Genomic DNA, 26,071 nt, shown 5'->3' with positions numbered 1-26,071 from the left:
AAATTTGATGGTGATTATAAATGTTACAAGACAGAAATGTTAAGCAGGAAGAACATGAAGGTCCTACTATCATTTATAAGAAATATACTTTTTTATGAGGGAATTGGCAGGTTTAAAGTAGAAGAATGAGTCTTAAATCACTCATGACTGAAAGTCATGATACAATTTAGAAATGATTTAGAGTAAAGGACAGCAAAAATATAAACTATCCAGGGGCTGGGATTGTGGCTCAGCAATAGAGCGCTCCCCTAGCATGGGTGGGACCTGGGTTCGATCCTCAGCACCACATAAAAATAAAGGCATTGTGTTGTATCCATCTACACCTAAAAATAATAAATATTTAATATATATGTATATATATGTATATATATATATACTATCCAATCTTAGTAATTTAAGCAGTGGTTTGAGAGAAATTTAAAATTTATACAGATTGAAAAATAAGAAAGTTTTAAAATCAATTATGAAAATTACTATCTCAAGAATTCAGCAGATGATGGGCAAATTAAGTTCAAAGAAACCAGAAGGAAAAAAAAGGAGAAAGTTATGAAATAAAGAGAACAAAGCCAAAATCTAGCTTCTAGAAGAGATTAATAGATTGATTAATAGAGTGATATCTACCTGTGAAGTCAATGAAAAAAAGCAGAAAAATACACATCACCATTCTTAAAAATAAAAAGAGATATCAACTATAGATATTAAAAGGATAACATGGAAATATTGTGAATAACTATATGCCAATGAAATTGACAACTTAGAACAAATTAATAAATTTATTGGAAACTACACTCTGAAACAAACACAAAGAAGAAATTAAAAATGCAATGGTATTATAACAGTTGATACTCTAAGGGATTTGGGCAGCAACTACTTGTTCTTTTGTTTTGATAAATAATTCAAATATCTAAATAAGCTGCTTTAGACTGTAATGAGTTCCATATTAATATAAATATTCAGGGAGATTTCAGACAGGAACTTCTAGGAATCTTGGCAAATCTGGATTGAACTAGTTAAGTCCGTTGTATTTTCAGGTTACTGTAGCTGCAATGATTGGTATCAGGATAAGCCCCACAAAAGAAGCAAAAGACAGAAGCGACAAAGGCAGGATGCTTCTTTTCTTAGTACATTGACTCTGAACAAATTCTCTTGACTCCACTTTTAAAGTGGAGCCAGAATCCTCCACCTCTGAGGAGCTCTACCCTCCATGGTGGTAAAAGCCAGCATAACTTTTTCATGAATTACTGCAGTCTCTCATGGATTATCTGGCTTCTGCCCTTGCCTCCCTGTAATGTCTTTCCAGAATGATTTGCTGTGTGTTCTTGGCTATTAGGAAGGGACTGGGCTGTAGGAGGCAAATGAGTGTAAGCTGAGTGATATTAGAAAATTAAGGCATCTGACTACATATTTAACCACACATTGAGTTAGTCTCACCCACTTCTTAAAATTTCAGAATGTTCCCAATGCAATCAGGGCTAATAATCTCAAAGAGCAGAAAGATGCACTGATGAGTAATCCCAGAGATGTCACCAAGCATGAACTGCATCTAGTCCTCTAAGCAAAGCTCTCGGGGTACACCCAATCAGCCTCCCCAGACCCTGCTAGCAAATGGGAATTGTGCAAAAGGAGTAGCTGTAGTGAAAATGCAAGTGAATTAAATTCATGAATAGGTTTTCAAAATAGTCATTCTTACCAGAGAAGAATTGGGCGAACCTGGGCTGTTTTCCTCTTCGGAAGCTCTAATGTGGAATGACATTTTACGAAGTTTTACCCTTTCAAACATTTCTTCTTGACTGAGCAAGGGAACAAAATATTATTATTATTATTATTATTATTATTATTATTATTATTATTATTATTATTATCAGGGAGTTGGTGTAGAGCTCTTATCACTTCATAGATGTGTGACCTTAGACAAGTGGCCTAGAGTCTTTGAGTCTCAATTTCCTAGAATATAGAGAGTACAGTGTTGGTAGTTCCTACTTCAAAAAACATACTCTGTGAAAGTTAAATAAATATTGTTATTCTTATCTTAGTGTTTTTCATAACTATTTATTGTCACCATCATCAACTTGTACATTGGTCTCAAAATTTGTTTGATCATTAAAACAATTTTGAAACCCTTTCTAAAACACAAATTCTTTAGCTCTAGAAATTTTGATTTAATAAATTTTAAGTATAAAAATCTGCTTTTAAAAAGACTTCTCTGCTGAATCCAATAGAGTTGTAGAACAAAGATTTGGAATGATCACTTTTAACTATTATGCTGAAAGCAGGAGGAAAAAATGTAAGTGGCACAGCAAGTATCATAGTAAGAACTTACACCTGGGTTTCCTGTCAGCAAGTTCAACCACTCCTTCTACTCTTTCTACCAGGCTGGGTATTCTCACGTTAAGGGCAAGGATTCTAAAGACTTATTTTAAGGACTCCGTGGCTCCATGAGCACACACAGTTATTCAATGAACTGTTTCTAAAAATGCAGCTCCCCTGCTTCTACAGCCAAAGCAGAATCTTCTTACTCACAAGACAGCTCTGCACTTGTGGCACTTGTTTCTGTAGAACTTTCCATCATCGCCACGGACGGGGTCATGCTCTCGGGTACAGATGAGCTCTCCATTCCTCAAGTGTTTCCGAAACTCACTGCACTCATCCTGGAAGATGAGAGAGGGGGAGGTGAACAGGGCCTTTTCCTTTTTTTGCTAGGTGGTTTTAGGAAGCAAAGGTGGCTTTAGATAGTCCTCTGCTGGCTCTGGGCTCAGACTCACTGCTCTGATCCTGGCAACAGAAGCCAAGGTACTCCCAGACTGTCTAAACTTTGCATCCTCTGCTTCATTCTGAACCTCTCTGCACTGGTCCTGGAAATGTAGAGAAACATAAAACAATACTTGATACGCCCTCCTTCTTGTCCTTTCCCTTTCATCCACTGTTCCCCATTTCCACATTAGGTGTGCTGTTAGCTCCAGGAGAATCCCACCAGAATGCAACTCTATAAATGTGATTATCACTGTTAAAGGACTGAATGGAAGTTCTTCTTTGCAGTCTTGAAAAGCAAAATAGAAAAGGCAGCATGGTGTATGCACTATTGATTCGTTGATGCTGAGAAAATCATCTGGAGAAAACAGAAAAAAAGACATCAAGGAGAGAAACTAACCAGAAGACTTAAGATTAGTTTAACTTGCCTGTATTATTAAAACCAATGACTACAAACTACTGGAATCTTCATTTCTCCTAAAGCAGAAAGACTAAAGCAATAATTGGCACATGCTCTAGGAAAATTATCCACAAAATCAAGAAAAGCATCAGACCCCCAAAATCTCATTATTACCCAGAGTGATAACAGTGGCAAAATCAATGAACCTTTACACAAAATATTAGTATCTTTGTTATCCCAAGACTGCAAAAGAAGGCAAGATTTTAAAGGTGAAAGGTGGAAGAGTTATTTTGTTATCTTTTAAGAAACAACCTTTGCATCATTTGAAGGCTTGTTTGAAGGCTTGGAACTTGACTCTTTATCATTTTTTCTTTCACTGGCTTCTCGCTCACTGCAGAAGGAAAAAGAAAAATAGGATATATGTGTGTGTGTGTGTGTGTGTGTGTGTGTGTGTGTGTGTGTGTATTTTAAGGCTTGTTAATGAATTGTCGTTAGGCAATTCTTTTTGGGGGGGTACTGAAAATTGAATCTAAGGGCACTCAACCACTGAGCCATGTCACCCATTGTTTTTAATTTTTATTTTGAGACAGGGTCTCATTAAGTTGCTTAGTGTCTCACTGAGTTTCACAAACTGATCTCGAACTTGTGATCGTCCTGTCTCAGCCTCCCGAGTCACTAGGATTATAGGCATGCACCACCAGGATGGCTAATCTTGCCAATTCTAAACATTAGCAAATCTAACACTATTTTCTCAAACTGAAAAAAATGCCTAGTCTGTTCTGGGGGTTGGAGTTTTCATATCATATCTATGGCAATCAATGCTCTCAAGTTTCATTGTTTCTCTTATGATACTGTCATCAAGAATGACAGGATCCTAAAAGGCCATTACTTTATTTTCTCTTAATAGAATACATTTATCTACAGAGGTGTTTCCTTTCCCACTCTCATCTTTCCAGGTGTATTATATCTAAACTCTGCATTGAGATTGTTCTTTACATAGTGATAGTGATTTGAAGTTTAGAAACATTTTTTAAAAATGTTCTCACTTTGAATCCCCACAACAACTGTATTGGGTATTCGTTGTATTTCACTCACAGAGAGAAGAGACTGAGGCTCTGCAAAGTGAGCTGGCTTGTCCCAGATTACTTACTAAACCCCCTCTTGAAAGGCCATGGATTTTGTCATTAGACTGTAGCTATTTTCCTACCACAGGGACTTCACATAGGATTATGCTTCTTATCATTGAAATTAAAAAAAGAAAATCTTAGTGTTTTGGAAACTAACTGTTCTCTTCAGAATTGAATATCTATTTATCTTTAATGTGTTAAGCCAAGGGCTCTTAGGTTTTAAAGTAATAGGCATAATATAACAAATGCACAGAAAAATAAGCCTCTTCACTTACAAGACGCTCAGACACATGGCACACTTGTTGACATGCATCTTGCCATCTGGGCCTCGAACAGGGTTATTTTCTCTGGTGCAGACAAGCTTTCCATCTTTCTGCTTGCTCCGGAATTCATAACACAGATCCTGTCAACAGGAGGGGTGGAGGAGGAAAGATGATGTTACTGTAATAGGCTAATCTTTGAAGCCTGAAAACATGATTGGTTGGTTAGATATGAATTCGTAACACTTGAAGGGGGAAAAATAGAAAAAATGAGATTTCTGAGATGAAATGTGTTTTAAAGGTATTCTATCCAATCTCTGTCTAAATAGTTTGAATCCTGTCCACAGAATCTCTCCCAATAACTGTCTTACCCTAGTGGAATTTCACTACTGCTTGGAGAAAACATTCTATTTTTACATAGTCTCTTGAGATGCTGACCACTAAATCTGTTTCTGCAACTGTAGTCATTACTATATACATTAAAAAGTCTTATTCAACAGCCCTGGAATGAATGGAAAACACTCTTATGGCAAGATATACAAACATGTAAATGTTCAGCTTTGTTCCTCAATACAATTTTTAACCCCCCCCCCACATACACACTTTTGGGGTTTTTTTTAATCAAATTCGGACTGCATGTCAGGCATTTGTTACATGCTCTAATAGGTTTCCTGTTGTGGTCATAGAAATCCATAAGATAAATATTCATTATCCCCATTTTCAGATGAGAAAAATATGAATAAGCAATATTAAGTGGTTAACATCAAAGTTAGAGTTTTGAACAGGAATCTTATGACAACTAGGCTTTTCTTTTTACTGCTTTGCTTTTACATGCAAAATAAAAATCCTGTATACTTCTTAAAAAAATAAAAAATAGAGCTGAGTTTTTTTCCCTCCCAGTTTTAGAACCTAAGACCTGACACATAGTAGGCAAGTGCTCTACCACTGAACCACATCCAAGCTGATTTTTTTGTTGATTGAAAACAAGGACATCAAAAAGAAATCAATATAACCGAGTCCACAGAACCTGGCATTTTTTTAAAGCTTTGGAGATGTGTAGAAGTCACTTGAACTTCCTTTAACTTCAAAGAGGCAAAGTAGATATACGAAAACATCTTTAAAAATACTAAATGCCTAGAGATCATAGTGTTTCTTTTTTCTTTAAATTGTGATATTCATAAACAATTCCAGGACTTCTTTTGTTGTAGTTGTTGATGTTTTAATGTGCAGGGATCAAACCCAGCTTCACATATGCCATGCAAGCCCTCTACCACTGAGCCATGTCTCCCACCTTCCAGGCCTGCTGTAATCTGCTGCATGAAGGAAGGAAGGAAGGAAGGAAGGAAGGAAGGAAGGAACGAACGAACGAACGAACGAACGAACGAACGAACGAACGAAGAAACGAAGGAACGAAGGAACGAAGGAAGGAAACAGGCAGGAAAGATTTCTGGAATTTGAAATTGAATACCTGATAAATATATTAAATGTCTTACAACCATCATTTTTAGAAGTAACTAGAATCATATTCTTTTCTAGGTACCCAGAGTACCACAAACATTCTTCTTAGTACCCATCTGCCTGTAGTGCAACTCTTTCTTTAAGGGTTTAGTCCCTTCTGTTTAATATTTATGTGTAGTCACTGTCTCTTGAATTTTTTTCTGTTGTAAAATTTAAACAACCCACATCATACATATTAGGGATTTCTAAATATGGTAATTTTTACTTACAGTTGAACCAGAATTGCCTTTTGACACATACATGAAATCTCAATACTTTAAATACACACACACACACACACACACACACACACACACACACACACACACATAGTTATTTTTCGGTGTGAAATTTCCAAAATATTACAAACATGAATTGTTGACCAAAATTGACCAAAATTTTACATGAAATCCAGTTCAGATCATCTGAAGTTGTACAATAAATTGTATTCTCAAAGCCTTTCATCACTGAAATGCACAATAGATATTGCCCAGATATTTTAGAGGAACTATGATTACTATTAATGTTTCATTTTGTTTAGTCCAGTACAGTGAACTGATGAAAAGTTGCCTCACTACTTGGAAAACCTGCTTAGGAACATTTTACTATTTTGTTTTTCTATTTGGAATCTCTGGACAGATTAGAAGGATGGCCCTATGTAAAGTTCTATAGGGTGAACACTATTTATAAAGCCAAAATCAACTCTAGGAGGCACTGAAATGCCAGCTAAAGAATTTTATCTTCTCAAACTCTAAATTTTGATACTGGCTTTCTTATTCGTAATTTTTGGTACCTGTTTATTGGTTTGTTTTAAGACTTTAGAAGTGAAATTCACTGAATGTATGATCACAATAATTTGAGAACTGTCACTTGCCCTACAAATGTGTGCATCAGAGCTGATCCTGGGGCTCTGGAGAGCAGGCTGTTTCTTTGTAAGAAGGAGCCTCGTCTTTCACGCTTACTGGAATGACGGGGAAATTCTGCCCTCCACAAACACTCTTCAGATGAATTCATGAACAGCAAAGCAACCTAGTGTAGGCATTAGTGTGTCTAGCATGCATCACCTCCTTGTTGTTGTTCTTTTCCCCTGTATTTTTCTTTTCTTCATCTTCTTTCTTTTTTTTCTCAGCTGCTTCCTTTTCCCTGAAGGAAAGGAGGAAAAGAAACATTTCAACCAAAGTGAATAAACCCCTCATCAATGACAAGATCTGCTTCTAAAACAATTTCTCCTTTCTCATATTGTTGAGAAATTGCACTTTCCTGACTTGCAGACAAGACCCCTTTTTTGGTAGGTACTCACAGCCTCTCCTTACACATGGCACATTTATTGCCATGTGTCTTGCCATCAGGACCCCGGACGGGGTCGCTCTCTCGAGTGCAAATGAGTTGTCCATTTTTTAGTTGGCTTCTAAACTCATCACATACATCCTGAAAAGAAGGAAACATTATGTCAGAAGTGCTGTTTTCACATAGTATTGATCCGATTTGAAAATCAGATTGCATCCAAGAGCAAGGCAGTCAGTTAATCTTGCTTTGCTTGACACAATTATGGCCCATAAAAATGTCTGTGTCCCAATTTCTGGAACCTGCAAAAATACTGCTTTATATGTCAAGTGTGGGGGATTGTATTGAATATAGAATTAGATCTGGCATTTATGTTTGAAATGGGGAGGTTATCAGACTGGATCAAGTGAAAATACAAAGGTTTTTATCCATGAAAGAGGGAAGCAAGAAAGTCAGTGTCACAATGATAGAGCATAATAAAGACTTGACAGGCCCTGGCTCGCTTTGAAGACAAGCAGGTTCCCTCCAAAAGTTAATGAAGGCAAAGAATCAGAACTTTCTATGGAGTTTCCGCAAAGGAACACAACTTTACTGATGTGCTGGTTTCAGTGAGACCATTTAGAATTTCTAAAATCCAGAAATTTAAGATAATAAGTTTGTATTGTTATATGCTACTGTTTATAGTGATTTGTTATAATAGCAATTAAAAAAGAACTATACTTATTAAAACTCATTTTCTCTAAAATAAAGTTTAAAGGTTTTACAAGCTGCTGAGACAATTGAATACACTATGATTTATTAATTGTAATGATGAATAAATCATTAGACTGGAAGGTTCCCATTTGACATTAAATTGCCAAATTTGCAAATTGCCAATAATATTCTTGTTTTGACATTGGTTCCTGACCTTCAAAGGACAAGATGTTGGTTGACCATATTCACAACCCCTTTCTATGTCTATGAGGACTTAGAGAAAGACAGTTCTGTCAAAACCTAGTTAATGACTCACCTTTCCTGACTCTGATCCAGTCTCATTTGATCTGACGCCAGAATTCTTTTCTTTTTCCTCTACTTCTTTTTGCCTGAGAGAGAAAAGTGTCAAAAAGTGTCACCTTAGCAGCACGTACTCAGGGGTGGTGGTTTACATAGCCTGAACCTCCTCTAGAGCAACTCCCTCTGCCCCTCATAGAGGAGGACAGTCCACTGAGTTACTGACCTTAGAGCAATTGACCTTCATCACAAGGTACATCAACTTCCAATTACACAGTCTCCTATGTTTGTGTCCAGATTTATCTTCCTTTAAATTTCATTCTGTTGATCGTATTCTCAGAACAATACAGAGCTTGACACTCAATCTATTACTCCTTGGTGTTAGCCCTTTCCTCAGGTCCTTGGTCTTTCAGTATAAGCAATGGTTTCTACTGCTGCATCAACTCCCCATTCCACTTCCTTAACTTTGAAGTCAACCCATTAAATCATCAGTTCTCAAAGTGTGGAACCCAAAATAGAAACAAGAGTAATATGAAAAGCATCTGAGGATCACATTCTGTTTTATATCTTATCTTTCTCATTGTTATGGGTTAGATGTGAGGTGTCCCCCAAATGCTCATGTGTGAGACAATGCAAGAAGGCTTAGGGGTGAAATGATTGGGTTATAATCAGTGAGTTAACCCTCCCTCCGATAGGGATTAAGTGGGTGGTAACTGAAGGCAGGTAGGGTGTGGCTGGAGGGGTGGGTCCTCAGGGGCATGTCTTTGGGGTATATATTTTGTATCTGGTGAGTGGAGTCTCTCTGCTTCACAGCGGCCATGTCTGAAGCTACTTCTTTGAGTCACACTGTTGTACCCTGATGTTGAGCCTCACTTTGAGCCCCAAGGAGTGGAGTTGGCCCTCTATTGTTGAGCCCCCACAAAAGCCTCTTCTTCCTCTAATTGTTCTTGTCAGTTTTTCAGTCACAGCAGTGAAATAATTGACTAAAATACTCACAAATGATTTATGCCAGTGGTCTATAAGTTTTTACATGCATTAAGAATTACCTGAGAGATTGTTCAAATTTCTTTTCTTATTCAAAATTTTTTAATTTGTTTTAATTAGTTAGTTATATATAACAGTAGAATGCGTTTATGCACTTTGATATATCCCATACATAGATGGGATATAATTTCTCATTTTTCTGAGTGTACATGTTGCAGAATCATATTGGTCATGTAATCACTTATTATACACACAGTAATAATGTCTGTTTCATTCTACTATCTTTACTATCCCCACATCCCCTCAAGAAGGTTTAGAGGTGAAATTGGTGTTAGCCCTTTCCTCAGGTCTCCTCCCCTCCCCTCCCATTACTTCCCTGTACCTAATCTAAGATAATGCTATTCTCCCTAGTGCCCCCTGCCTTATTGTGAATTAGCATCTGTATATAAGAGAAAATATTTTGGCTTTGGTTTTCTGGGATTGGCATATTCACTTAGCATGATATTCTCCAACTCCAACCATTTACTGGCAAATTCCATAATTTTACTCTTCTTTAAAGCTGACTACTATTCCATTGAGTTTACATACCACATTTTCTTTATGTGTTCATCTATTGGGTGAGATGAAATCTTAGTTTAGTTTCGATTTCCATTTCTCTGATTGCTAGAGATGTTGAACACTTTTTCATATATTTGTTGCTCAGTTGTATTTCTCTTCTGTTGGTTCTATAGTCTAGCTATTGTGAATTGAGCTTCTAGAAACATTGATGTGGCTGCATTACTGTAGTGTGCTGATTTTAAGTCCTTTTGGTATAAACCAAGGAGTAGTATAGCTGGGTCAAATGGTGGTTCCATTCCCAATTTTCTGAGGAATCTCCATACTGTTTTCCATAGTGGTTGCTCCAATTTGCAGTCCCACTAGCAATTTATGAGTGTACCTTTTTCACCACATCCTTGCCAACATTTATTGTTGCCTGTAGTCTTGATGATTGCCATTCTTTTTGACAGGAGTGAGATAAAATCTTAAGAGTAGGTTGATTTGCATTTCTCTAATTGCTAGAAATGTTGAACACTTTTTCATATATTTGTTGATCAATTGTGAAGTGTCTGTTCAGTTTCTTAGCCCATTTATTGATTGAGTTATTTGGTTTTTTTGGTGTTAAGTTTTCTGAGTTCTTTATATATCCAAGAGATTAATGCTTTATCAGAGGTGCATGTGATAAAGATTTTCTCTCAATCAGTAGGCTTTCTCATCACATCATTAATTGTTTCCTTTGCTGAGAAGAAGCTTTTTAATTTGAATCCATTCCATTTATCGATTCTTGATTTTACTTCTTGTGCTTTAGGATAAGGAATTCAGATCCTTAGGCTGATGGGGTAAAGACTTGGGCCTATTTTTTTCTTCTATTAGGTGCAGGGTCTCTGTTCTAGTGCCTATGTCTTTGATCTACTTTGAGTTGATTTTTGTGCATGGTGAGAAATAGAGGTTTAATTTCATTTTGCTACATATGGAATTTCAGTTTTACCAGAACCATTTGTTGAATAGATTATCTTTTCTCCAGTGAATATTTTTAGTACCTGTTTCTAATATAAGATAACTATATTTATGTTGGTTTGTCTCTGTATCCTCTATTCTGTACCACTGGTCTACAACTCTATTTTGGTACCAATTCCATGCCATTTTTGTTACTATAGCTCTGCAGTATAGTATAAGATCTGGGATTGTGATGTCTCCTGTTTACTTTTCTTGCTTTGTATTGCTATAGCTATTCAGGGTCTCTTATTTTTCCAAATAAATATCATGATTCCTTTTTCTATTTCTATGAAGAATGTCATTGAGATTTTAATAGGAATTGCACTAAACCTTTTGGTATTATGACCATTTTGACAATATTAATTCTGCCAATCCAAGAGCATGGGAGATCTTCCAATTTTCTGAGGTTTTCTTCCATTTCTTTCTTGAATGTTCTGTAGTTTTCATTGTAGAAGTCTTTCACCTCCTTTATTAGATTGATTCCCAATTTTATTTATTTTTTTGAAGCTATTGTGAATGAAGTGTTTTCCTAATTTCTCTTTCAGTGGATTCATCACTGATATATAGGAATGCATTTGATTTATGGGTGTTGATTTTATGTCCTGTTACATTGATGAATTCATTTATTATTTCTAGAAGTTTTCTCATGGAATTTTTTTTGATCTTCTTGGTATTAAATCATGTCATCAGCAAATAGTGATAGTTTGAGTTCTTCTATTCCTGTTTGTATCCTTTTAATTTCTTTCTTTTGTCTAATTGCTCTAGGGAGAGTTTCAAGGACAGTGTTGAATAGAAGTGATAAAAGAGGACATCCTTGTCTTGTTCCATTTTTTAGAGAGAATGCTTTCAATTTTTCTCCATTTAGAATGATGCTGGCTTTAATTGGCATACATAGATTTTACAATGTTGATCATGTTCCTACTATCCCTAGTTTGTCTAGTGTTTTGAACACAAAGGTTTGCTGTATATTGTCAAATGCTTTTTCTGCATCTATTGAGATAATCATGTGATTCTTGTTTTTAAGTCTATTAATTACATTTATTGATTTCCCTATGCTGAACCAACCCTGCATCGTGGTGTACTACCTTTTAAATATGTGTTTGTATATGACTTGCTAAAATTTTATTGAGAATTTTTGTATCTTTGTTCATCATGGATATTAGTTTAAAGTTTCTTCCCTCGATGTGTCTTTGTCTGGGTTTGATATCAGGGTGATATTAACCTCATAGAAAGGGTTTGGAAATATTCTATATAATTCACAAATAAATTATGAATGGATAGTAGAAGAAATAAGGATGAAATAAAGAAATTCTTAGAGTGCATTCATTAAAAGAATAAAAAGTCAATAAATAAATTCCCTAACACTACATCTCAAAGCACTAGAAAAAGAAGAACAGGTCAACACCAAAAAACAGTAGAAGGCAGGAAATAATTAAAATCAGAGTTGAAATCAATGAAATAAAATACTCATGGACAGGTAGTCTTCAAGTAAACTAGACAAACTTCTTGCAATTATGAAACTATAATATAATATAGAAAATATAATGTAAAATAATATAGATAATAGACAAATAAACAAATAACTAAATAAGACAAGATGATAAAGATAATAAAGTAACAGAAAGGGAACACAGCTGCTGTTTTAATTATGGTATTCAGAAAGGCCTGAGAGTTTAGGGAGACCTGTAAAGTATGGACAAAGTAAACCATTTGGAAATCAGGAAGAAGAAACAATTGAAAAAATTGACAAAACAAAAAGCTGGTTCTTTGAAAAAAATAATTAAAATAAATAAACCCCTGGCCATGCTAACAACAAAAAAAATGAGAGAGAAAACTCAAATTATTAAAATATAAGATGGAGAAGGAAATATCACAACAGACATGTCTGAGATACAGAAGATAATTAGAAACTATTTTGAAAATTTATACTCTAATAGAAAATATCAAAGACACTGACAAATTTATAGATACATATGATCTACCAAAACCGAATGAGGAAATCATACATGATTTTAAAAGATCAATTTTAAGTAATGAAATAGAAAATGCCATCAAAAGCCTACCAATGAAGAAAAGCCCAGGACCAGATGGATTCTTAGCTGAGTTCTACAAGACTTTCAAGGAAGAATTAACACCAGTACTCCTCAAAGTATTCCATGAAATAGAAAAGGAGGGAACCTTCCAAACTCACTCTATGAGTTTGGAATATCACCCTATGCAAAATTTGATTCACTGACCATCTCAACAGTTTAATAAAACTGAATTGGAGTTCAGTAACTTAATTTTTAAAAAGCAAGTCTGGTGATTCTGGTGCAGTTAATCCAGGATCCAAACAATATAAAACTTTAATTTGTGTTATTTCTTGATCAGAATTTCACTTGGGTTTTCACACTAAACAAAGGATTTGTATAAATATAATTATATACCTATATATACACATAAATGATTTTAATAAATACATATTTATTTTAGGGAGTTACCTTTAAGTATACAGGAAATAGAGATGTGGCAATAAAATACACATTTAAGACTCACATTTAAAGTCATGAAATTTTAATCAAGTAAATTATTGGAAAAATTAGTGTTCCTATAATTGTTTGGCTTTAGTGGAATTTGAATTATAGTCATAGCTCTGCTCAAAAAAACCTCTAGTATCCTCTGAACACATATAGAATAAAATTCAACATCTTTCTCATGGCTCTAAATCACCTTCTATAATCTTTCAAAACTCATTTCCTGTATTTGTCTCCCTTCCTCAATAATCTTTGATGATAATCTTCATAACCTCCTTTTTGATCACATGGGCTTGCTAATTCTCACACACATGTATTCAGACCTTGCATTGTCTCTTGCTCTGTCAGAAACTTTCTTCTTCCTGATTTTCAAATGGTTTACTTTGTCCAAACCTCACAGGTCTCCCTGAACTCTCAGGCTTTTCTGAATACCATAATTAAAACAGCAACTATGTTCCCGTCTGTTGCTTTATTATCTTTATCATTTTGTCTTATATAGTTATTTGCTTATTTGTCTATTATCTATATTATTTTACATTATAGTTTCTATATTATATTATAGTTTCATAATTGCAAGAACTTTGTCTAATTCACTTGTAGAAAACCTGTCCATGTAGAGTGCCTGTCAAATGGTAGGCATTTAAAAGCCAATCATTGTAGGATGAGTGTCTTTAAAAGATTGTCAAAATAATTAATTTAAGTTTTCTCCTGTTAACTATTCCAGGTAAAGATCTTATAATAGCAGATTTTTATCTTAATAACCTTATTATTCATTTGACGATCTGTGGTTTTATACAAAATGTTCTTTTACAAAATATTTTGCTATTAAAGAATGAATGATACAGAAAGAAAGTAAAAAATGAAAAGAGCTATATCATTTAAATTTATCATATCTACAAAGTATGAGTCTTGGAAAAAGAGAACATGGTATTTATGTAAGAGACCATAATATTAGTGATTATTTATTACTGTAAATATTGTACCAAATATTTACTGAACATTAGGACAATACTACTCGTGACAATTCACATTAAATGGATGTCTATTTTGTGTCTGTTGTTGTGCTAAGAGGTTTACATGGCTCATCTCATTGAACTACAAAAATAAACACTACACAGCTACTGTGATTATTGTTGCCTCTTTGGACTTAAATTGTGAGTCATTGAAGCCTTTGGAAGTGATGTGACCTGTTCAAGAACATGGAACTAAAATACTCATCTAATGCTAACCCCTAACATCACCCCACTCTTGCTCCTACTGAAGATTTTAATAATGTAGAATAGATAGTAGGCTGTTATTCAGAAGAACTGGATTCTAGCTTGAGCCCTGATATTCACTCCTCATGAAACCCTGAATAAATCAATCTGTTTTTCTTAATAGTAGAGTGTAATATTTAAATAAGGTTTTCTCACATAGCCAATTGAACAATTTTTTTCAAGTAGAAAGGTGAAGAACATGTGTGTGTGTGTGTGTGTGTGTGTGTGTGTGTGTGTGTGTGTGTGTGTTAAGGGGGTACTAAATAATTGTTAAACACTTATCAATTAAATGCCATGATTAAGAATACTGTGGTAAGTTTGGGAACTGAAAACACTCTTCAAGGTCACCTACAAATACTTCTACTTACAGATGGGATTGATAGTAATTGTGTTACTTGCCCTAACTACGCAAAACAAGGGCCAAACTGGGTCATAAAGCATGCTAATTCAGTACCATGAACCAAGGTAAAAGAAAGAGCAATAAGTGTGCCATAAATACAACAGGAAATAAGCTCTCTTGAGTTATATGAATTGGCTATTCCAAGTGACCATCATGAAGTCCTCCTAGGGTTCAGGCATAATTGAAGAACAGCTCTATCAATAACAGCATTTGGAAGTCACACAGAATTATAATAAAAAACAATGTGGGCACCAGCCACTTGATTAGCTGCCCCCTAGGGTCCATATTTCTTAGGAAATGCAAGAGAAAGAGCTAATATTTTGGAAATGACAAAAATAATGATTTTCATGAAGGAAGCCAAAGAAAATTAGAAATAGTTATTAATTCAGGGAGAATACATGCCTATCATTTAGAAATGATTGTTGTAATAAGCACTCACAGTAGCTCTTTACACATGGCACATTTGTTGTTGTATGATTTCCCGTCAGCACCACGTACAGGATCACTCTCCCGAGTACAGCTGAGTTTTCCATTTTGCATATGATCCCGATACTCAGCACATGGATCCTAATAAGGGAAAAGAAAGCAGGCCTCCTGAATTGGTTAGACTATTGAATTATCATTAAATTTGTTATACAACCTGAGAAAAGTTCTTGCATATTTAAATTGCGTATGCAATTTAAAAGCATAGATCGAAGATGGGCAAACTATAGTCCATAGACAAAATATGTCCTGCTGCCTGCTCCTACATGTATAGTTTCATCAAAGCACATCATTGATCCTTTTTTAAGCCTTTATTTGTGGTTCCTTTCTAACAATAATGACAGAGTTGCAGAGTTACAACAGACACCATATCACCCACATGCCTAAAATATTTACTAACTGGCCTTTTACAGAAAATGCTGGGGGTAAGTGTAAAGTTACATAAATTATCAGAAAAGCTAGCTTGTTCAAATTACAGAGAAGGCAGATAAAACATATGTACAGGTGTACTTGAGAGTGAGAATTTAGCCTCCTCAAGCAGAAGAGATTGAAAAAGAAGAAAGGACAGATTTCATTAAAGGTAAAAATATGGACATGTTTTAGATTTAGAAACAAAGAAACGATCTTGAGATTCCAAGGTCATAAGAAGATAAATAAGGTGGCCGTAGTCTTAGCAGGTTGTATTGACAGGCCCAAGGAGTTGCTTTATATGCAATATTGTCATGCTGACACTTAAAAATGTTTCAGAAGATGTGCTAAATGCATGCCTAAATTATTTTATCTCTATAAGAGTACTGCTAGACAAGGGAGACAAATGATGCATTCAGTGTTTCACAGGTCCAAGTGGTAGTGAGCAGGTCTGTATCCCAAACTCTTAGACTCCAAAGCCTGTGCTCTTTCACCATGTGATGCTGCCTTGGGCCAGTAGAAAAGATGCCTCAGGACTTGGATCCATCCAGGGTAAGAAAAAATAATTAAAGAAGATGCAGAGCATGTGAAAGAAGATACAGAGCGTGTGAAAGATATGCTGACAGAAGCACTAGGTCACTAGAACATGGGGGAGAAAACTGGGATAAGGTCTTCATGTGGCTAATTACTTCCATGTTTAGAGAATCCAAAAGGAGCCCTAGAGAAGCTGTGATGGCTGACATCTTACCCTGCATCCTTTAGGAGACATACTCTGTTCCTCCAAGCACCCTTTCTGACTCATTACTCCCTATATTCTCCTTTGCTTCAGGACCTATCATTGTCCCACTGCCCACAGTCCATCCCCTGGTTATGTCATTAGAGATGTCGCTCTTACTTGAGCTTTCCCTCCTCCACTATTAGAATCTTGTCCTGCAGAATTTCTCTGATCATCCTCTTCTTTCTTCTTTCTTTCTTCGTTTTCCTTCTTGCTGGAAATTAGAAAATGGAAGATAGCAAGAAACAGTTTTCAGAACACAGAGCATATTTCTATGAGCTTCTCATCACATGACCAAGTTAGATTTGTATAGTGTCTACCTGCACTTACTTCATATATACTATGTTACAGACCCTCTTGTCCAAAAATAAAAGGGAAGAATTGGGTGGAGTCCTCTGCCTGAAAGCTTTCATACAGTACAGAAAACCAGCATACACATAATCACAAACCAGGCAAGGTGAGCCATTAATTAGCATTTCCTAAGTGTTAACTAGGGATTTCCAGCTGTATTTCTTATAAATACCTCATGTTTAAGAGGCCTTCCCCCCCCCCCCCCGGACAAAATAATTATCTTCTCTACCAAGCATTACCATCCTCTTGGATTCTCTGCTTTTCTGGAAGAACAAAGTATTGGAATCTCCTCTGAGGGCTCTTCTCTCAGCTGGTATAGCTGTGGCCACATAACCTTGAATTCACCTTCACATTCTTCCCCCTTGATCCACTAACCTTCTACCCTGCTCCTGCACTCTAGTTGTCTCTCACTGGATTACTGCAACCCTTTCCCCTCACTCTCCTCCAGTAGCATTCTGAATTTTGGGCCCTTCCTTTTCTTTCTCAATTTTACTGCGAGCAAATGGATCTTCCTAAAGGGACCACATTTTGGCCACCTCCTCTCCTACCTGAAACCATTTCAGCAGCTTCCTAGATGTAGAATTGACCCCAGAATCCTTGATTTGTCATTCAAATGTGGTAAATTGGTAAATTCTAATTAAACTAAATGCCTTGCTCTTGACATAATATAGATTTCTTAACTGAGGTCCTCACCTCTGCTATTTCACTCTTTTTTCATTCCTTCCTGTCATGTCTACACCTGATCCAAACTGCAAGGTTCAGTTCTAATTTCACTTAGAACTTTATATTAGTTGTGCTTTTTCTGAAGTACCATACCAACATTTTTCATTTAACAATTCCTTTAATGTTATATTAGCTCATGTCTATATCTAATACCTAGGGGCCTATATGATTTCTGAGAGTTTGTTTCATTCATCTGTGTGTAATCATTAGATATGCTATATGTTAGACATGTTCAGAAAATTGCTATGGAATGAATTAAATATTTTAGATGTACTTCTAAATGTTTTATTTCCCAAAATGTGATATTTCCAAAATTGTAAATTGAAAACTCAAATTTACAGTAAAATCTGCATGTCTTATTCCTAGTGGGAATTCTAAAATAATCGAGAAAATGGATAGACTTGTCAAAGGACTTAAATATTATCAAGAAAAATATTCTGATCTAGTGGTGATCGAGGCTCTACCCTAGAACTAGAAAATGACCTAATAATGTATTGTCTATTTCTAGAACTATGAATCTTGGTGTGTGTTTGTGTGTGTGTGTGTGTGTGTGTATGTGTGTATATATAAATTTACTTAAAAATTCTTTACAGATCAAGATAGATAATCATTTGTTTCTTCTATATGTAAGGAAGGAAAAAGCCACACACACACACACACACACACACACACACACACACACACATCTCCTACCTAGCTTTGCCTCCCAACTACTTTCTCAACCCACTACAGGATCTCTATCTGTGCACTCACAAGACTGCCTTGCACATGGCACACTTATTGCCATGGGTCTTGCCATCTGGGCCACGCACAGGATCGTTTTCTCGTGTACAAAATAGAGTTCCATTTTGTAAAAGGCTCCGAAATTCACTACAGTTATCCTAAAAGAAAGAGAAAAGGCAAGACCTTGGTTATGTTCTTGGAAATTATTTTGTTGGTTCCTATTAAGTACTTCCTGAAAGGTGCTGGGATGAGGGAAAGAAATACCCTAGAGATTTCTTTCTCTGACAATTCTATCACCCAATTCCTACTAAGAACATAGAACTCAAAAAGAGATCTGTGTTTCTTTTTCCTTGAAAGTTATCCCCCAAATCCAGACTGAACCAGTAATTACACATAAGTAAGACTCTCTTAACAAACTGGGTTCTCTGAGGACTGGTTGCAGTCCTTATTCAGGGGCTTGCTATCTATCTCCATTACATCATAATGCAAAAAAACAAAATTAAAAACGCTGCACATGTCATAGAATTAAAAGATTAGAGTTGGATAAATCCTCAAATTTCATCTGGTCTGACCATCCATACTGTCTCTCAATCCCTAACTTGCCAAGAAGTCATTTAATTTCTGCTGGAAGACATGCGGTGATAAGGACCCCATTACCTACCAGATGGTTTATTCCAAAAATTTTACTGGATAATTCTAGCCATAATACTACTTTTGGGAAATCTTTGAAAACAGGTTTATTTTCCTAAGTTAATAAAGTAGGATATGTTCCTTCAGGCCTGCAAGCAAAGATGAAGCCTTTTACATCCTTCTGAAAAATCAATGGTATTTTTCCTCTTTCACGCATGTTCTTTAGATATTTGAAGAGAGCTTTCTTGACCTTCTCTCATGCTTCTGAATATTCTCTTCAAAGAGCTAAACATATCCAGATACTTCAGTTGTTCTGTTTATGATGTGGTTTCAGTACCATTTTCTACTCCAGATTCTTCCCCTTTCCTAACAAATTTAGCATAATATCCTAAGTGTGGCCTGGTAACCATGCTATGCTGATAACTGCATTGCCAGTTAGAATTCCAAATTTTCCATCAAGAGAACCTTGGGTAAAGGTTTTTGCCTCTCTATACTTCAGTTATCTCATCTACAAAAGGAAGTAATAGCACCTATTGTACATGGATAAAATAATAGTGGCCAATATGTTTTAAGTACTCAATAAATATCCCAGATTATTATTAGAATATGTGATAAATGTATAAATATGGACAGTTACTAACATGTAGACACTACTGGATAGACGTAAACTCTAGAGTTATCTGAGAAACTAATAGAGAATAAATGAATCACTTAAGATCATGGAAGTAACTACCAGCAGTAATTAGGATTGATTTTGTATTTTTCCAGGACAATTACCTTTTCAGTTTCTCTTTTAATTTTTTCTCTGGATTCATTATCTTTTTCTTTTGCTTCTTGCAGGCTGTTAGAGAGGGGTAGGGGAGAATCATTCATAGCACTCAATATAGAGTATATTAAAAGGAAAATATCTCTAGGTAAGAATATTCCATTACATCTATACCTCTGTTTATTTACCTCAGGACTTGAAAAAAAGTAAATGCATATACCTCCATATCATTGTTCTGGGGTTTTTTGGGGGTGAGGGGGTACAAGTGTCACTTGACCACTGAGCCACATCCCCAGCCCTGTTTTGTATTTTATTTAGAGACAAAGTCTCACTGAGTTGCTTAGTGCCTCAATTTTGTTGAGGCTGGCTATGAATTCACAATCCTCCTGCCTCAGCCTCCTGAGCCACTGGAATTACAGCTGGGATTACTGGCATGTGCCACCATGCCCAGCTATGGTTCTGGTTTTTAATAGTTCTTAAAAAATAAGACACACATGTAATAGCAAACCAGTAAACAAATTTTCACTATGACATTTCTTTTGTAAAATACAGATATTGTCCTTCTCTCAAAAAGAAATTAGGATATTGATGAGAGGTCTTTTCTACTTGTTAGTACCCAAAGATTACACCTTTGGATTATTCACAACTGTGCCCTGTGTGCAGAAAAGAGAAGGCCTAACCCTTTTATGCCATTAACTCCAGGGAAATGTGCCCTTAGCACATGGGCCTTCCTTGATGGTAATTCAAGTACCTTTCAGGACACTAGGAGAAAAGCGTGCTAAGTATGTAACCTTAAAATAGTAAATCTCCAAACTCAATGCCTATACAGCCTTCATTATCTACCTCCTGAAGAGACCAGCAGGGTCACCCTCTCACCCACCGGAGCTTTCCTCCTACAGTCAGCAGCAGCAGTGACTGCGACCTACTCACAAGAAGGCCTCACACATGGAGCAAGTGTTGCCGTGGATTTTCCCATCCAGGCCCTCAATGGGGTCATTCTCTCTGGTGCAGGGGAGCCGCCCATCCTTCACATACTGACGGTATTCACTGCACAGCTTCTGCCAAAAGGAGGATGGTTTCAGAATCAGACGACAAAGCACTGGAAACCTTCCTCCACTTACCCTTTTGAAAACTAAAACACAATGCCCTAGAGCATAATGAATGCATAGAAAACATGATGCAGAAGGAGAATATTAGCCAAGATTTTTTTCTCAGTGGCCTAAGCCATACATTAATTGGAATATAAAGCAGTTGTATTCATCTCTTTAGAAACTCTTCAATTCAAACATTATTCTGAAGCAAGTACTGTGGCAGATACAAAGCACAATTTATTGTCTCTTAAATTTGCAAAGGAATTTGCGGTATGCAGAATAATAACTCTCACTCTCACCAATATGTCCAAGTCCTACTACCTGGGACCAGTGAATAGATTACCTTACATGACAAAGATAAGGTTAAAGGCCTTTAGATGAACAGAGTATCTTGGGTTACCCTAATGGGCTTCATCTCAAGAACCAACCCCTAAAATTGAAAGGATGAGACAGAATAGAGAGTGAGATATGATCACAGAGGAATAGTCAGAGAGATGCAGTGTTGCTGGCTGTGAGATGGAGGAAGGAGTCCAAGCATGTGCAACACAAATGGCCTCCAGAAGCTGCAGAGCAGGACATGGATTCTTCCCTAGAGATTCCAGAGAGGCAAGCTGCCCTGCTAACATTGGATGTTAGCCCAACTGGTATGTTTGTCTAACTTCTATCCTACAAAATCATAGATAAGAAATTTACATTGCTTTAAGCCACCAAGTTGTGGTATTTTGTTGTAGCAAACATAGAAAACTAATACAAAGTGTTTACTTTTTTAGAAAAAAAAAAGAAATTATAAGAAGCAAATTTTGTAAAAATAAAGGCATTTTCTTGCATAATAAATGATAGAGTTATTAAATATATTATTCAAGTGGGGGAAATCTTTAGGGAGAAACTAATGTATATTCTGAGCCTGAATTTTTATTTAGTCAAGGAAATTTCCTAAGAGCAAAGCCATATAGAAGGCAAAGTTGTTGAATAATTAGTGAATAGTGCAATGTGACACATCCTATTGGGTAATGAGATTACACAGATAAATACAATAAATACAGCAACAACAGATATTACATATTGAGTGCTTAAGTTATGGCTGAGGTTGTGGCTCAGTGGTAGAGCACTTGCCTAGTATGTGTGGGTTCAATTCTCAGCACCGCATATAAATATATGAATAAAATAAAGGTGCATCAAGATCTAAAAACATGTTAAAAAAAGATATGGGAGACACTGTGCTATTATACATACGTAAGTTTCTTATAAATAATTATAACATTATCATTTTATAAATGAGGAAATTAAGACATATAGATTTTAGCTATCTGAACTTAACTTGTAAGAAGACAGAGCAAGGATTTGAACCCTGAGAGCACAAGTCTGAATTCAGATTTTTAAGCATGATATCATGAATTCTACAAGACAGAAAGACATGAATTGATTCTTGGCATGTTCAAAAAGCAACAAGATGGTCAGTGTAAACCAGCAGAAGAACGGTATGTAGAACAATAGGAAATAAGGTCTGAGATGTGACAGGGATCAGACCAAGCCTAGCCTGTAAGCTACTAGAAGGACCTCAGTTCTTACTTTGAGCTGAGAGGCCTTTGGGTGACATGGCTTGCCTAATGTTTTTAAATGATTACTTTTCTCTCAGAATCAAAGATAGACACTAGGGAGTACAGGTAAGAGGTAAGAGAAAAGTAGAGATGAGGTCTTGTAAACTGGAAAAGGATAAAGGAAAGAAGGGACAAAGACCTAGGCACAGCCCTTCAGGCATATTAGCCCTGTTGGGCTTAATATATAAGAAGAAAAGGAGTCTTCTAATCCATTGGGATCCAATATATTTCCTCATCTTGCAGACACTAAGACCCTGGGACTGGTGGGGTAGGAGACAGGTTGAGGAAGAATGACATTGAATATGTATGTGACTCTGATGATTTAAAACAACTACCTCCACGGCTTCTCTCTTAACTTTTTCAGCCTCAACTTTCTCTGTTTCTTCTTCGTTATGTTTTTTCTTCTCCTCTTCTTCAAGCATGCTGCAATAGAAGATCACAGGCTGAGTACGATTCTCCACTGACTTTGGTAGCATGTTTCAAGAAGGAATGAGGAGCTTTCAGAATGAAAGTCAAACAGTCTTTATGACACTTATACCCACCCCAACAAGTGCTATTGTTTTAGCCAATGTACAGATAAATTAAATAGTCTATATCCCCTCTCTAAAAAATAGCAATATAAAAAAGCACGAATTTAATCAGCTAATGCCTCTCTGTTGATCTTATAGTCTATAGATTTTATGACTTCAATCAGTGATCTATAAGAAGCCACGATTGTTTTGACTTTCTTTTTAATTGTGAAACTTTTCCTGTACAAATAACTACCACATCAAGGACAAGAGCAAAGGGTAATGCCAAGTTCGATGATAAACCCATCATCATATAAAACATGTTTTATGGGCTAGGGTTGTAGCTCAATAGTAGAACACTTGCCAAGCACACGTGAGGCACTGGGTTTGACCCCCAGCATCACATAAAAATAAATAATGAACAAAATAAAAGTATTAAAAAAGATACCATGTTTAAAAAACATGTTTTACCATAAAATACAAATTTTAAATATCATTTTAGAGGATCTAATGTTCATAGAGAAATTTTAGTTTGAGATCATAACAGTGATCCTAGTTCAGTAAGATTAAGCAGCTACTTTTTTTTTGTACCAAAGATAAGCCACATCACCAGTGCTTTTTATTATTTAGTTAGAGACAGGTTCTCACTAAGTTGCTTAGGGTCTAGCTAAGTTGCTGAGCCTGGATTTGAACTCATGATCCTCCGGCCTCAGCCTTTGGAGCCACTGAGATTATAGGTGTGTGCCACCAAGCTCAGTAGCAGCTCCTTTTTTGAGGTTTGATCACAAGCTTAATGCTTTCATTCTCTTGTCATTTCCCTCTGACATGTGTCATGTCATGCTGGACATTGTGAGTATTTACCACCTCTGGTTATTACCATAGCACCAGCAAATGGAAAAGATGAGAGAAAAATCCTGATTTCTTGTCTGCCCAGTCACTATTTAATCTAATGTGTCACTCTGTTAATCTTTCTTTTTAAGAAATTACCTGCATACACTTAAGATAAGACCTGTGTAATTGGAGACTATTTTGTTGTTGTTGTTTCTTTAAACAGACATTTAAATATTTTTCTCCACATTTATTTTAGAGTGATGTTCAAGAGGGAATTGGCAGTCTAACAAGGAAGGAATTAGAATTGATAAAACTCAGCTTCTCTAATGCCCCACACAGTAGAGCTCCAGCCCTCAGGTTTATCCATAGCACGAACAAACAGAAAGGTCTAGCAAGCTCTGACCTGACTTAACATTTCAGTACAAATGTGGCACATGAACCTGACTCTCAGGGGTTTCCCGCCACACTAATACACTTTTCAAAGTGTGCATTTCATCTGTGTCTAGCACTTTCCCTGAAAGGGTAAGACACAATCCTCTCTATTCCACTTCTCTGTCTTCTTCAGGTTATTATAACAATCTTTATGCCTCAGCCCCACACACTTCTGTTCAACTGGATTACCTTAACCCACATCTGAATATACTCACAGAGTGGTAATATACCAGAGGAGGTAGAGGGACCAAAAGGAGCATGCAATCCAGACCATGAAACTTCTGCCCCCTTTTTGTCATAAATAAAGAGTGTCAAGTGTTAAAAACATATCAACACTAAAGGGAGACTTTTCCTTTGACTTAATTAGAAGATAGAAGGAAGACTGCCTTGAGAATAACACTGTCACTGTGTACTTCAGTGGTACTTAATGTCTTTTCCATGTGTTTGTAAGATTTTCTAGTTGACAGTCCATGGTAGATATACTACAGATGTAGGAGGAATCTGAGGCTCAAGATGAACAGTGATGAAGAGAGTCAGAGGGAGAGCTGGGGTGGATACCTACAACACACTAGAACACATGGAACACTTGTTTCCGTGAATTTTGCCATCTGGGCCAAAAACGGGGTTATGCTCCCTGGTGCATATGAGCAGTCCATTTCTCACGTAGTTCCGGAATTCCCTGCAGATTTCCTGGAAAATGAAGAAAATATTTTCTCAGGTCAGTTTTCTATCCTTTCTACTTGTGAGGAACAAGTCATTCATAGCAGTACAGACAAAGTGAGGAAAAGTTATAACATATAGCAATAAATCAGTAAAGAAGTACAAAGCTCCAGTCATACACTCAAAATTGTCCTGGTGTTACATCAGATCTGTAACCATCATCATCATCCTCCTGAGGATGCCTGTAATTATGGTGCAAAATCAGGCTGACGAGTTGGGCAGAGTTCAACAGAAAACATGCATGTTTGTGTCGTGACATATATTTTAATCTATCTGTAAGAGTTATGAAAAACCATGGTGAGGAGAGTCAATGGGCCTATAGGGAAGCCTTCCTAGAGGTGAGAGAGAATTGCTGAGTCAAGGTTTGTCTTTAGCAAGCCAAGAAGAGGAAAAACAAGCATGCTCATCTTTATAGATGTGAGCAGAAAAAGTATGATCCCGGGAGAAAGCAACATTTTTCCTAGAGTGAAACCCTGTCCAGGGATGGGGAATGAGGATTTAAATCAGGAGGGTACAATAGGAGAGGAGAGAAGGAGAAAAAGGGTGAGGAACATTGGGAATATCAAAGAGGCCTTGGAAAATCATCAAATATAATAGATGAAACAGATTTTTAGTTTTAAATTACTGATAAGATATGGCATTATGTAAAAATGTGTATGTGTAACCGATGTGATTCTGCAATCTGTATTTGGGGTAAAAATGGGAGTTCATAACTCACTTGAAACTAATGTTTGAAATATGATATGTCAAGAGCCTTGTAATGATTTGAACAACCAATAAAAAAAATATATATAAATAAATAAATAAATAAATAAAAAATAAAATAAATAAATAAAAAATAAATTACTGATAAGAAACCCTTGCAGCTAACAAAAACATTTATTATAAAAGAGTTGAATGAACCTTTCCCAACTAATCATTAGGTCCAGACTTTTGTAGTTGTTCTTTAAAAATAGAATTGAATGCAAATTGTGTATAAGGTTACTGTGTGAAACCAGCAAGCTTGTTTATTGTGGGTTCTAAGTGCTTCTCATACATA

The 26,071-nt window shown here is 36.1% G+C and overlaps 1 protein-coding gene across 1 annotated transcript in view; it reads right to left on the bottom strand.

The window, feature by feature from the left end:
* Spink5 (serine peptidase inhibitor Kazal type 5) overlaps window positions 1-26,071 on the bottom strand; it is a 93,251-nt gene that overhangs the window by 7,395 nt on the left and 59,785 nt on the right. Inside the window, exons 18-30 of the mRNA XM_078047399.1 lie at window positions 22,876-22,963; window positions 20,782-20,909; window positions 19,863-19,926; window positions 18,486-18,613; window positions 16,779-16,872; window positions 15,432-15,559; window positions 8,326-8,398; window positions 7,333-7,460; window positions 7,097-7,175; window positions 4,551-4,678; window positions 3,461-3,539; window positions 2,521-2,648; window positions 1,691-1,790 (exon numbers count right to left, since the gene is read on the bottom strand). Coding sequence (XP_077903525.1) covers window positions 1,691-1,790; window positions 2,521-2,648; window positions 3,461-3,539; window positions 4,551-4,678; window positions 7,097-7,175; window positions 7,333-7,460; window positions 8,326-8,398; window positions 15,432-15,559; window positions 16,779-16,872; window positions 18,486-18,613; window positions 19,863-19,926; window positions 20,782-20,909; window positions 22,876-22,963 — 1,345 coding nt within the window. The remainder of the gene's footprint in view (window positions 1-1,690; window positions 1,791-2,520; window positions 2,649-3,460; window positions 3,540-4,550; window positions 4,679-7,096; window positions 7,176-7,332; window positions 7,461-8,325; window positions 8,399-15,431; window positions 15,560-16,778; window positions 16,873-18,485; window positions 18,614-19,862; window positions 19,927-20,781; window positions 20,910-22,875; window positions 22,964-26,071) is intronic.

Source organism: Ictidomys tridecemlineatus, chromosome 1 (genome assembly GCF_052094955.1).
Source record: "Ictidomys tridecemlineatus isolate mIctTri1 chromosome 1, mIctTri1.hap1, whole genome shotgun sequence".
NCBI lineage: Eukaryota > Metazoa > Chordata > Mammalia > Rodentia > Sciuridae > Ictidomys > Ictidomys tridecemlineatus.
Note: the sequence above shows the minus strand (reverse complement) of the source record. Positions and strands in the feature narration are given on the sequence as shown.